Source organism: Lagopus leucura, unplaced genomic scaffold (assembly GCF_019238085.1).
Source record: "Lagopus leucura isolate 7727_CA_CO unplaced genomic scaffold, USGS_WTPT01 Super-Scaffold_100012, whole genome shotgun sequence".
Classification (NCBI taxonomy): Eukaryota; Metazoa; Chordata; class Aves; order Galliformes; family Phasianidae; genus Lagopus; species Lagopus leucura.
The window spans coordinates 4303613-4317961 of NW_024962267.1; the positions used below are offsets into that span (position 1 = coordinate 4303613).

A 14349-nucleotide genomic window follows, 5' to 3' on the forward strand; every position below is an offset into this window, starting at 1 on the left:
CAGTAGGGCAGCGATCCTCCCTGGCTCAAGGTCTGAATTCGGAGTACAAACTCAAAGCTACAAGAGACAAAGTAAATAAGTTAAATAATTACATTCTCAAGATTTCTTAATGCACACAACTGAAAATACAGCCTTTCGTTAGAAGTAATTATTACCAAGATTCTTAAACTTTATTTTGGAAATGTATGGTGTGCAGAAGCATTTCCAAGCCATCCCTTTGCTAGAGTTCCCAAGACAGTTATACAAAAAAAGGAAAAGAAAGACTTGTGAAACACCAACAGTGAAGCTCATTCATTTAATTAAAATGAAAAACAGTCCATAGATTTAAAGGAGAACTTGGTCCACATACACAAATGGTACAAGTTTTGTTCTAGTCCATTCTATGGTGGAATTGATATTTTTGTTTCTGGAATAATTCTAATTAAAGAAGTGCTGTTATAGTATCTACAAAACACTAAGTAAATATACAAAACACCAATTCATGTTCTAAACTATATGGCGTATCAAATCCTCCTTTAAAGAGAAATAATCTGTAGTCTACAATTGAACATATTTAAATACAAGGCAGAAACCCAGTGCTTCAGTGATAGTTTTTCTACAGTTCTTCCCTTGATATTTTGATATTTTAAGTTCGAAAAACAGTAAAGTTTAAAATTAGCAAATATATAAATTTGGTCCGCAAAAAACTTGTAGCAAGTAGAAAAGAGAAATACATGTATTGCAAATTGATCTTATTTGTAGCATAAATCTATAAAACTATGTATTATTTAGGAAAAAATAGGTTAAAAAAGATCTTATTTATAGGTTTAAACCTTGTCCCAATATCATGAAGGTAGTGTACAGAGAAATTAATATTATGATTAGTGTATGTAGTTTGTGAAAATATTTTTTGTTATTTTCTCTGTAAATTGCAACACATGGAATTCAGAAACAACGTGCTACTACAGTGGACTTAGTGTGAAAATGAATCATCCCAGAAATACATGAATTTAAAGAAAATACTCCATAAATTTGAAATACATGCTTTCTTAAATTAATGTGACATTACTGTTTTCTTTCTTTCTTCTTTTTTTTTTTTTTTTTCTTTTTTTAGACACTTTTCTCTATACATCTTCAGCGGCAACAGATAAACGGACTGTCACAAACTGAATTTGTTGGCAGGATTTTTCTATTGTCCCTCTACCAGATTCAACTCTATTAAATGCTAGTTGACTAATATTGGAATGATTTTAAATACAGTATTCTACTTTCCACAAATGTGTAGAAACTTCAATTAAGAGGGCATATGAGGTCTTAGAAGCACAAATATTACTTAAGGCAGGAAGTTAAATTACTATTAGTACAGGCAGAGTCAACTAGAAATGAAAATACTGAAAATATTTCATTTTATTGGGTTGTAATGGGGAGGGACTATAATGAAAAAGTAAAAAACAAAAGAACAAAAAAACAAACCTACCATATTAAACTGTTGCACTTTCCCTTCTCCCCTCAATTGTACAATTATATACAAATCTGCTGAACTTCCTCAGAATGACACTAGTGTGAACTACGATTAAAGGCAGGGTCACATTAGCAGCTGGATTCAAGAGTGGTTACCACTCTGGCAGTCTTGCGAACTTCTCTCTCCTTCTTCTGAACTTTTTCCTTCTGTTTTTCCAGTTTTTCTTGTGTTTTCCTAATATCCTTAATTTTTTTCTTTATTGTTGATCGGTCATTTTGACTGGAAACTCCCAAAGCCTTTAGGGGTTAAAAAAAAAAAAAAAAAAAAAAGAGCACTTTGTTATTAGTTTTTCCTACAGCACTATCAACAGTATTTAAGCAAGAACAGTTAAGGACGTGGGGTTTTTTTTGTTTGTTTGTTTGTTTTTTTAATATACTGCAGAAATTTATATTCAGTAACTAGTTTTAAACTTCTGTTAAGCACTAATTTTTTTTTAATTAGGAATGCTACTGAACTCAGTCGAGCCAGCAGTGTTTTTTAACTGCTTGAAAAAAAACAATCAATGAAAGCTCATTCTAGGAAGTTCATGTTTCTTTTAAGGTTGCATCATGTAGATTAAAATAAATCAATAAAGCAGTTTAGTAACTAAAGACATCTTCACTACACACGGTGAAGACTGTAACAGTGTTAAAAACAAAGACCAAACCAATCCACCTAAAAGGAAGATGGGCCAGCTCTTTAACACCTGAATCTTTGGAATCTTTGTGTCATTCCTGAGAAGAAAACTTTGGGGGGGAAAAAAAAAAAAAAAAAAAAGGGCAACTACAACTGTGGTTGAAAATCTTTTCTGGCACGTAATTTGTTTCTTTATGATAACAAAGGTCCAGTGAGGGCTAATGGTAAATAGAAAATAAGTGCAACAAATTTCCACCTTTCCTAGACATTTCTTGTTTTGATGATGTAATACTGGAATTGTGTCTGTTAACACCAGTGAATCATTTCTATAAACATTTGGTATGCTAACACTGCACTCCCTATCATGGCAATGCTGGCAATGCTTTTCTTTAGCTTATCCTTCATTCAGAGATTTCTGTTCTGTTTACTTGTTTGTGTATTCTATTGTCTGTCTATGTTTTAGGGCAGCCAAACTTGGTCACTTATAAGTACTGAGGATTTTAAGGTGTATTATAAAAAGCATAGACAAGTGCATGGCCAGTAATAGTGCACTTTGATTTTTGATCAGCAGATGGCAGCATCTGATTCCAAGTTACAGGTAGCAGTCTCACACCCTTTTGGAACTCTTAATAACATGAATTGTAAACTGAGTTACAAGCATTACCATCCCAAACTCCTCAGACAGACATTCATTCGACAGGCCAGTAATGGTATTTCTTCTCTGTCTGAGGAAATATTTGATTACAAGATACAGGACATTTAGTGTTGAAAGTCTATTCTAAAAATACAGGTGCATTTTAGAGACCAAAGTTGGACACATTTTTTCCTCCCTGAAACACTCAAAGCCGGTTACTATAACTGATCATTAACAATACTTTGCCTTATGCTAAGATAGGCAAATGAACCTCATTTTAGTTGCACATCTTGCCTGTCCAGAACACAGATAATCTACTGAGAAATAAAAGCTTAAAGCATTTTCTAGCATCGTAAGGGACTCACACCATGCATCTTCCAGAGGCAAAATGACTAGAAAAGGCTTAAAGTAACAATTCAATGCTTTAATTTTTACTTTTTTTTCTTTTTTTTTTTTCCAGCAGAAGTAAAAAATTAAAAGCAATTAAAGGTCATCACATGCAGTTTTTGTTTTCCCATTTGAAGAACAGATATGAAAGAAATTTAGATTTCTAAAATTGCATCCTGCAATTCTATGCATTTTGCTTGGCTGGATCTTGTTTTCATACCTTATACTGAGATTGACTGTACATGTATCAAGCTCTTCCTTGCGGATATTTGCTGATTTTTATTTCCTTAAGATGAAACCAGGAATACATACCTTGTAAAAAGGCAAGCTCTTATTTATCAAAAAAATACTATCAACTATTAATTTCTCATCTAAGTATAGTCTCAAAGTATTTAAAAACCAAAACTCTGTCCCTTAAAACAAAACTCATGAAAACAGGAAAACAGATTTTGTAGTCACAAGAACGGCTGAATAAGCAATGAAAATTAGACAGTTACAAATCTATCCTGAGATATTCACATACCTTTAACTTATCACTGTCGAGTTGCATTAACTGCTGTCCATCTATGTTCATAGCTGTGAACTCTGTAATGTACTGCTCCATGTTCATTCCCATTAGCCAGTGGCAGACTTGCTGTGTGGTCCATTCAGAGATAGGTCTACTGTGCCACTGATTCTGCTTCCCTGTTGTTGTGAATTCATCATCTAACGCCTAGTCAATTGAAAAAAGCCACTGTAAGCAGTATTTTACTTATGCTGGATTCTAGTTGTCAGTTGAATCTGGGTAACAAAGTATATTTTTAAACATACTGTAGCTTCAAAGGGACATAAACTGTTGAGATCACAGCTTATAGTCAGCTTGCCTAGGAGTTTGTTATAAACAAAACGACAATACAACAACATTCAACACAAAGTAAGTGAGAAACAGAGAACACAAACGGTTTTCTCTAAGATATCACATTTTTATGAAAACTATTCTCAACAAATAGCAAAGCATTTGCTAAATTCAGTGTATGCAAACAACCAACACGTTCTATCAGTCAAAGTGGCTCAGTCCCAATACTAGATACTGGCCTATCAAGAAGAATCACTCAAGTAGCACTCAGCTGTATTATTGATTGTTTTTGAGGAAATCCAGAATACAATTCTAGCAGTCAAGAAATCTGACAACAATTCTAAGTACACTTTTACTAAATGTGGAGCACTTCTATGGAGCAAGAACAGTTTGTTCTTTCATCTGATCGCATCATGTCATCAGTATAAAGGGTCTGCCGAGTAGAAGGCCACCTGTCAAGAGCCTATAGCATTCCACTGATACTACGTGCCTCCAGCACACAGAACTCACAGAACAGCTCGCAGCCTCCATTTCAAATTGGCTTCTGAGGGGGGAAAAAGGTACTGCTGTTAGTCCTGATGCACTCTTTCACTTCATCACAAAAGAAAAGCCACATAAAACAGAGCTGAATATCTCTTCAGCAGGAATTCTAGCGTGACACTTGAATGAGATCTCTCACTAGCTTTTTATTGAGTATGGGCTGCATTTAGAAGTGAAGATTGCTCTATTAGGTAGCTTCCATAACTTACCAAGGATGTTTGTAAAAGCATCTCAAAGCAACCTACTTTGGACATGTAGGTTAACACACCTCACACAACATTTGTAAATGTGAAACATGGAAATAAGCATATTTCTATGAATGAATTTGAGATGTGACCCTGTATGTTTGAGGTGAGCGGCTAACTACACCTTCAAAACTGGAAGCACCCTTGCAGAGCTAACTGCATGAACCTAAACAATTCCAGCAATCACATGAAAGATGGCGAGCCTTAGGCCCATCACATGGTCTGACATACAGTCAAAACTGGACTTGAGAGACCAAAATGGCATAATGGATGTACAAGCACAACTGAAAACTTCAGAGGACTTCATGCAATTAGAAATGCTTTTGCTTTGTCTGGCCTATGAAACAAAGGAGAGGGGTTACATTAGGAGCTAGTGCAGATGCACGGGAACACACTTATAGAGCACAACAGTTTAGCAGAGGTCCTAATTTCTATAGTACAAGCATTTCAAAGGATTTTTTTCTTTTTTAACCTCAGATTAGCTCGAGTCTGATCACACAGACTCAGTGGCCACTAGAAGCTGGAGCACACTGGGAACACTCAAAGTGTGTGCCGATTTCCAAGGTGAAGACAAATAGGACAATCCAGAAATTTGCTTCAAAGTGGAACTCCTAATTAAAATGCTAATACAAACATAACAAATACGGATATATTGGCCCTCCTGATGTTCAGAAGAACAGTAATTTTTACAAAATAAAAAGGCTTTGGAGAAGGCTTTGCTTGAAGTGCTCTGTGCAGCACTTCTATCAAGAGAACTGGAGAACAGTATTTTCTGTGCAGGCTACCAAGATTGGGGTGCTTAGCACAGAAAATGAAGATAGAAATTACAACAGGAATTTGAAAATGCCCATTTATTTTTTAAATCATTTTAGATAATAGTACTCCTCAACCTATAGCTGTAGTACAAAATATATATTGGTAACTTCTTTTGTCTTATACTAGTGAGTATTTATGAATAACATACAACAAATAGAAAATTTTTTACACTTCATGCTTGACTTTTACCTCAGTATTGTGTGGTCTATCAGCAGTAAGAAAGAACCAAAAAAATATACTGCCAAAGCTTTTTTCTACAGAGGCTAAAAATTATACACGTTATATTTACTATTTTATTCCAGTTGGAACTCATTAATTTCACTAGAACTATGCTAGCCATTCAGCTTCAGTAATGTACTTTCAGAGTACTGCAGATTCATTCCTTTCTCCAGCTGAATGCAGTCCCCTACAGAATGCCAAACAGCTCTCGGCACCAGCTCCTCCATGCAGCATGGATTGCATCAGCTAGCAGCCTGCACCACAGAAGTCCTCCAGATGGTGCTAATAATTCCAACCATACTTCCAACATACTAGCAAACCCTGTATTTCATATTAGTAAGGACACAAGCTAACATCATTTAAAAAATCGTAGCAAAAAGGCATTCTTCATTAAAACACGTAATCATCTCCTCAGATAAGTGAGGGAGAAAAGGAAAACTTATACAGTATAAATAAAACTTCTCCCTACTGCACAAAAGCACAATTGTAACTTTTCTAGGTGTATAAATAGGAATAAGAGAAGTGTGGCAGAACAAGAATCAGAAGATTGATTTTTGAGTAATGCTTATCGGTTGTTAACTAACACTCTCCCCCCTAAAACTGTTCACCTTCCAAAGGTAGTACTGTCCCAAGCTACTTGTACATCAGTGAGTTTCCAAAACAGTCACTGCTGCAGCTGCCACCACACATGAATAACTTCAAATTCAGAAAGCAGAACTAGACCTACTTATGAAGAGTGGAAGCATGAAAGAACAATGTGCTCTCCTGCATAAAAACGTTAGTGATTCAGTAGGCAAGTATGGATGGACACCCTGAAGGCGTTCAAGACAAAAAATACAACCTGAGGAAAAATGAATGCCATCAGACAATTTAAGAAGTTAAAATCTGTGAAAGAATAAGAAAGGTTACCACTAGTTCGCTGGACAACAAAATTGAGGTGCCATTGCTCTGCCTAGCTGACTGCTGACCTGTCACCACCAGGTCACTTTCCCGAACTGTATGAGAGAGTCTGCCCAGAAAAGGCTGATTCTTCCGTGCTGTTCTCTTCTCCACTTCAAAGAGGTGTTTCCATCTCTAGTCCTTTAACAATTTCAGGATTTGTAGAGCAGAATGTAGTGCTGCATATTTATAGCATTGTTTTAAGACTGTTTTGACTTCTATACATTACCAGATTATTTTCACCAAAGCCTACTTTAATATAGCTAGTAGCAAACTCATTTATTAATCGCTATTTTTTTCTTTCAGACATAGTCACTATCGGTTTGGCTAGACCTCTAGCTCATTTCTGGCTGCATTCAGATTTAACAACTCCTAGTCTATAAAGCATTTAATTGATAAAGATGTCCATCAGTCAAACACCGAATGAGACAATAAATGAAAATTGTTATCAAAGAGTAGATTTCAGGTTTCATCTGCACAAAAGAGGTCTCCACAAACCTGCACTGAGGTGAGGGTACAGTCAAAAATGTTGTAGTTTTCATTCATCCAGAAAGTTACTTCAAATTAGTGGAACAAAAATGTCTTGTTATAAATTAAAAACTGTAACTTGATCATACAGGGCTCATTCCAGTTTTTGCGATACAATGGGGATCAAAACACAAAAGCCAATATGGGGCCTTCAAGTACATGTTCAATAATGGTTTAGGATTTTTTTTACAGCATTCTTCAACATTAAAATATGGAAAGAGTCATCCAGTTTCATGTAAAAAAAAAAAAAAAAAAAAAAAAGGGGGATTCCATTAAACATGCTGTAGTATGAACAACATCAACAAGACACAGATACACACTTTGAAACTCACCTCATTTGAAGAGAAGGTTAAAGTGTGTGAACGACCTGACAGATTTGGTTCTGTCACTAACCCTGAAAGTTCACAACTTGGCTTGCTATGGTATGTACCATCTATGACAATTCTACTCTGCAAACAAGTGGAAATAATGTTTTATTAACTCACTCCTTGAAATAGCAGATCATAAGATGATATTCTAGTAATTTTGATTTTTGTAAAAAAAATAAAATAAAATAAAATAAAATACTGTGACTATTATTTTTAGATCACACGTGAAAAGTATTCACTAGAATATGCTTCAGATCATTTTTTGTTTAACTTCTGAATTCAAAACCACCACAACAAAACACAAGCAATATCCCTGATAAGAGAACCTTGTGTGGAGAATCAGTCATAACCTGAAGTTATGTAGAAGTATATAAGCAAATACACACAATTACTCTGTCAGTGGGCACAACACTCTTGGGGAGAAGCAATCTAAGATTCAGGTAGTGGAACTGCTCGTGGTGGGTTTGTATTCACGTGAAAGCACTACAGATGTGCTTAAGAAGATGTTATTCTATCAATGAGATAAAAATTGAAGTTCTAATTGTTTATGGTCATGAAGACTTACTTACATTTTGTATTTGCCCACATCCAAACTACTGTCATAGGCAGTGGAACAAACTGGCTGTGCTGGCCCAATGAGCAATGAGAAGAGGAGTAGCAATGAGCTTTCAGCAGTTTACAGATCAAGGTTTAAATTAGTTCATGGATACAGAATGCAAAGCTTGCCTAAGGACAGAATCTATAGGACTCCCTTGTTCTGTGTTGCTGTTTATAACAGCTTCAGTTTTGGGGTGGCTACATTTGAGACACAGAATCATGTCATTTGAAACTCACCTTGATATGCAAACATACTATAGAGGTATGAAATATCTTTAGAAGCTTTTTTTTCTTAAGTAATACACTGTATCACAAGCTACGTTAAATCTTCTTCGTAGTTAAAATACTAGAAGTTATAAAAACATCATTAAACTCCAATCACTAAGATGCGTTTACAAAAAAATGGTTCAACTCTGTAACCATAATTATGCAGTTCAGCAATCTGAAAAAATTACTTTCAAAAGAGCAAATTCTTCTGAAATAAAATTTTAACAAATATCATATTTTTATAAGGGAATAAAATTCCAATTTAAAGAATATTACATTGCATGTAATTAAGTTAGAAATATAACTAATTTAAGAAGTATTGCATTGAAAGAATGTAAAATCATAGTATTTACTGTTTACATTCAGTGATTACTCTTGGTCTCCTTTGAAAATCTGGATCTCCCTGTCTTGGCAATAGCAGCAGAATCTGGGTTCAAACTGAGTCATCAGCCACTAGCTGTTAAATGGCCCCAGGTCACCTGGCCAGTCTGGGACTCTGGCTGAAAGCTATGAAAAAGCCAGACGCTACACCTGAAGACTTCACATTACCTTGGTAAGAAAATCCTTCTAAAGAAAACAAATGTGTTTTGCAGGATATTTTCTAATTTGACTAAATCAATCTCTAACCCAGATCCTAATTTCTACCTTATTTTTCCTTTAATGAGTGAAAAATAAATTTGTTGGAAGCATGTCTCATATTTCTACCTTTTAAAAATCTGCCTACAAACTGCTTACAAACCATAAGCAATTATTTACCTTTATTTCTGAAGTCTCTACTCAACTATCTAAACTTTGTAAGGATGCCATACCATATATATGTGTAAGTAATCCGAAAGCCCATATTAATTTGATTTTAAATATATTTTTCAAACATAATTTATGCTTCTATAAAATAATTTGTTCGAAGTTTTCTTTATTGAGCACCTTCATATTTGTGTTCCCATTTCAGTTTAACCTGAACTCTGAATTTTCCAGATTATTCTATCTTAGTTTTGGGGGTGATAATTCAATATTTTCCCAAAAGTATTGATATACACTTCCACTCTTCACAGAGACAAACAACGACCACAAACAAAACAAACCACAATTTGACTCTTTCTGCTATTCCATCACAGTGTGACATTCTACATGATTTGTAAGATGTTTAACCTGCCATACAGATTATTATAATAACTAATTATATTAGTTAGTTGAGGTGATTTAAATCTAATTATATAATTAAAATCTAATTGCACTCAACGTTAGGAGCTTCTTCAGTCTTTTACATGCAAAAATTATTACCAGAAACAAGATTATCTTTTGTCCATCAATCTAATCTCAGCTACTTTCAACTCATAGAGAAGTGTATTGAGGAGCTCATATTTTAACCTCTCTTTTTTATTCCTTGCAGAGAAATTGTGAACAATTCAGAAACAAAGTTGTACTATGGAAAAAAAAAATAAAAATTGAAGAGGACAGGATAACAATCGAGCCTCAACGTTTAATGAGATGAGGGGAAAAAAAAAAGAAAAAAAAAGAAGAAAACATAACCAAAATAAAAGTATTTCAGTGTATCAGCACCAGTTGTAAAGCATTCTCTCTTCTCTTTTTCCTGCCCCAGCTTGGGCCTTGATTTCCTCTTAAAGACTTAGAGCCAGTTGCAAAGACTTTTCATTCCTGAAGAGAGCTTGGATAGAAGAGATTTTATATGTACACTTATCAAGGTTTAAGGTACAGAGATATATAAATAATTTACTCCACAGCATTCTTCATTGCAACAAAAATAAAACACTGCATACAAGTTTACAGAAGATAATCTGAAAGAGTGAAGAATGCAAACATTACATACATGTTTGTAGTGTTTTAGAGAACAGGCTGAAATCAATGGGCAGATTACGTGAAGGGATTTCTTCAAGAACGAATTTAGAAGTTTTCAGAAGCTAAACTGTCTGCAAACAGATCACAGGATTTTTGTTTCCTGTGTTCCTACTTTTCATAGGTAACAAGAATTTGACTCAAAGCTTTGAAGGCTAAGTTTAGTATTATTTTAAGAAAACAAGATTTTCCAAGAAGCAGTAATTCCAAGAAGAAAATTTCACAGAAACAGGAAACAGTTAAAGTATAACTGCAGTCCTTACACCATCAATCTTAAAACACAAATACACAAATGAGACAATGCCAAAGACTCAATGGCTTTAGAGTCTTACATGACAAGAGTTTCTACTTCTACCTCCTCATTAAAAGTGCTTTCATCTGCTTATATGTGATACCACAGGCATAAGAGCAGAAAATACTACCACCATGAAAAAGAATATTCTTTCCTTAAATTCTACTAAGGTAATTTTGTCCCTACCACTACATTGTTTTAGTAAGAAAACTCACTGCTGAGTGGTCAGACACATTTCCTTCTCAGTTTTCGAGTCTTTTCACCACCAACTAAAGATTTCTTACTTATAGCACAAACTTAAGAGGCAGGTTAGAAACTACGAAGATAAATCTTTCCAAGCAGCGTTTACTGTTACATTAAAAGCTTTAAGGAAAAAAAACACAAACAAACCAAAAGGTTGCAAAGTGAAAACAGCTTGACTTTGGAGAGGCTGTACACGATTTTAGGATCAATTAATGGATGATAATCTGTTCTTTGACGTGGTCAGCTTTCTGTTTTACAAAGCAGACATACAGCTAAAGACTACTATATGACTCCAGCTGCTGATTTGCAACTGGCACTAAGGAAAAGAGCAGAGCAGCTATTACATACTGGAGCAAAAGACAAAAGCTAAAAATAAAACAGTAGGCAAGAAACTAGCCGGAAGGTTAAAGTGATAAAAAGTCTGGAAAAGCAAACACATGAGAAAGAAAAGGTATTAATTCAGAGGACTGTGAAAGGGAAGAGAGAGGACTTAATTTGGTAAGATCTATGCATTTTTGATTGTTAAGTAAAGTACATACAGAAACACATTAAAGGGTGCTTAAGCACATTTTGAGAGCTTATAGTAGAAATGCAGCAGGGGGATTTTTACTATGCTCTGAATAGTTGCTTGTATCAAGCAGAAAGGAGGAATTAAGAGGTGAAGAATGGGTTCTTCTGAGACTGTGACTCTTTGAAAGCTAAGCCACTGAATGTTTATCTACACAGAAAGTATCTTGATAACTTTGCTTCAGCCTATTAAGATATTCGCTTCAACATGGTTCTTGCAATTCTGATATCTTTGGCTTATTTATGAAAATGCCTTAGCTTCAACAGAAGCAAATAACACAAGAAAGTATAAATACACAAGTCACATGCACACACTGAACAGTATTCTGTGAAGGACAGCTCTACTTAAGGAATTAAAGGGTTCCTACTCTTATTACGCTTTTATAGTAATGCGCGGTTCTAAACCCACTGTCTGTATTTTTTGCAAACTTATGTACCGTGTATGTGCACAGCTTAATCATATGACAGCCACTGTAAATTCACACTAAGAAATCAGACAGTAGTTTAAAAGCTGCTTCATGACAGGATTTTAGTGCACTTTATATCTGCAGACATGGAAAGCCAACTTGTTATCTGACAGTTACGCAAAACATCAGCAAACTCCACAAAGTACAGCCCAGCATGTTTTTCTCTCTAATAACATTAGGAAGAGAAGAAAGTGAAATAATTTTTTAGAAAAACAGAGTGAAGAAGTGTGAAACTTAAGAACAAACTTAGTTTGTGAGGTTACTTAAAATACTACAATTTTGAATCTGAAAATCCAAAGGAAATAAGAATAAAGGAGACTTGTTAAGAATATCACTAACAGTCTTACACTGAAAAAAGTTTTAATGAAACATTTAGAAGCACACATATTGTTTGTGGGCATTTCTTTCATGTAATTTTAATCCCACTACTGCCAATGCGTACACAAAGCTACAAAATTGGGACATTACTGAAGGTTTCACTAAACTTTTTTACTTCTCACACCCATTTCTTCCACATAATTTAAACAGCAAAGATGGGATTTTTATGGTTATAGACTGAACCACGTAATCTTACTGTTAAAGTTTGGTTAAACTGCTTTAACTATTGAATATTACAGTTACTCAGAAGCGATTTTCTGGAAGAGAGTTCTATAGATGTTTCTCTCAGCTTTAAATACTTCTCTTAAATGGAATACTTGTACAGACTCAAGCTTCTGCAGCCAAGTTTACAAGAGGTGATATCATCCAGGTCTGCCGTCAAGATTCCACATACTAAGCACTACACATTTTACTTTGTCAAGATGCAACACTTAAATATTCAAAGCACAAATTAGTCATCTTTACCTTGCTTCTGTTCTTGTCTTGACCATGTTCACAACTGTCCTGTCCACTCTGAGTAAAGTGCAGACTACTACTAGAAACCTGAGGCTCTTTGTGACTGTCTCCAAACCACGAGAAAGGCATGCAAGTGGGAACAGGAGAATCCGAGTCTGACGCAGACAGATTGTTGCCAGAATCATCCAACAGTTCTCGAGAACCTCTGAAATAAGTTGAGTTGTTTTTAAATAAAGCAAAAATGCAAACCCACATGAAAGAAGCGAACAAAAATACTCACCACTCACTTGCACCTGTTTCACAGCACAGTTGTTATTAAGAATGAAAACTGAGACATGCCTTTGAATATCCATGCAAAATAATTTGGGTTATTGGTTAAGATCTTTTTCAATATTTCACAAAAATAACTGAACAGTTTCAAATATTTGATAATTCACACAACATTCTTTTCATTCATAAGTAAAATACAGTTTTAGTATTTAAGATAGTAAGTATTTAAGGGTGTAACATGCTAGTTTTATGAGCCACTTTACAATGTAACCTTGATTTACTGTTTCCTCTATGCTACCCTTTTTACTTTAAATATTTTAAAACTTTTAGTTCCACTTTTTCTTACGTAGTGAGATCAGAAGCTCATCTCCATATTCCTATAATAATCTTTACAGAATTGTGCCACTGCTCTATTTGAATATATTTTAAGGTCAACCATTAATGATGATTTTAAAGAAATTCTTAGTTAAAATTCAGCGCATATTACTGAAACAAAAAGAACAAATACCTGCTATCCAGAGAGCCTCTTACACTTTCTTTCTCTTGTTTCTTGCCCTTGCCCCCAGATTTCCGTAATCCACTGATGTGAGAAACACAATTTTCATGTAGCGTTTACATTTACACAGTGCAAAACTTTTTTCAGTCAGTTTCAACAGTTATATAAAAAGCCACATTTGTATTGTTACACAGAGCATGATTTTGTAGATTATGCATGCAATTAAGTATTGTCATTTATATTTAAGAACCGTGACCAAATTCTGAAAATTCCTTTCAAAAAATCACATACAACCAAGATAAATACAGAAAATACCCAAAGAAACTTAATATTCAGTGACTCAACAATAAGAAAGAACATAATTTTACTGCTATATAAACGTGCATGAACCAGTACTACAAGATTTTCTCAACATTTTCTTCTCAGAGAATATGATGCTACCCAAAAGCAATACTGAAAGCAATTGACCTCCAAACTAACACAAATCAATCTTACCCAAAATCTGGAAATCGCCTTTTGGACTTCCCTGATGATGTTCCTTCATTTGTTTCTACTGTTTTGTCTTCATTTTTTTTCTCTTCTGTTTTCCGTAGAGGAGTGAAAAATAAAAACATTGTTCTAAAAATACTTGCAAGTTTCAAGTATTCATGATGAAAAATGCTTCTAAATAAATAAGATCCTAAAACCTGAGTAACAGTATTTACAACATTTAGTTATCTTCTACAGTTCTCTCGCTCATTCTGGGTCAGCAGCTAGTCCAGGCTAGCTATTTGGAACTTGGGCTAATGTATGCCTGCTGCTAGCTACAGAAAGCACGTCTGACCAGCACACTAGC

The 14349-nt window shown here is 34.7% G+C and overlaps 1 protein-coding gene across 3 annotated transcripts in view; it reads right to left on the reverse strand.

Annotated features, from left to right (window-relative positions):
- Positions 1-281: 281 nt before the first annotated feature.
- LOC122181653 (neurabin-1-like) overlaps positions 282-14349 on the reverse strand; it is a 42173-nt gene continuing 28105 nt past the window's right edge. For 2 of the 3 annotated variants that reach the window (XM_042874212.1, XM_042874211.1), the window contains exons 14-19: positions 14010-14094; positions 13527-13598; positions 12758-12953; positions 7592-7708; positions 3661-3849; positions 282-1737 (exon numbers count right to left, since the gene is read on the reverse strand). In XM_042874212.1, coding sequence (XP_042730146.1) covers positions 1570-1737; positions 3661-3849; positions 7592-7708; positions 12758-12953; positions 13527-13598; positions 14010-14094 — 827 coding nt within the window. In that variant the 3' untranslated portion in view covers positions 282-1569. The remainder of the gene's footprint in view (positions 1738-3660; positions 3850-7591; positions 7709-12757; positions 12954-13526; positions 13599-14009; positions 14095-14349) is intronic. The other variant, XM_042874213.1, reaches the window with a different exon arrangement.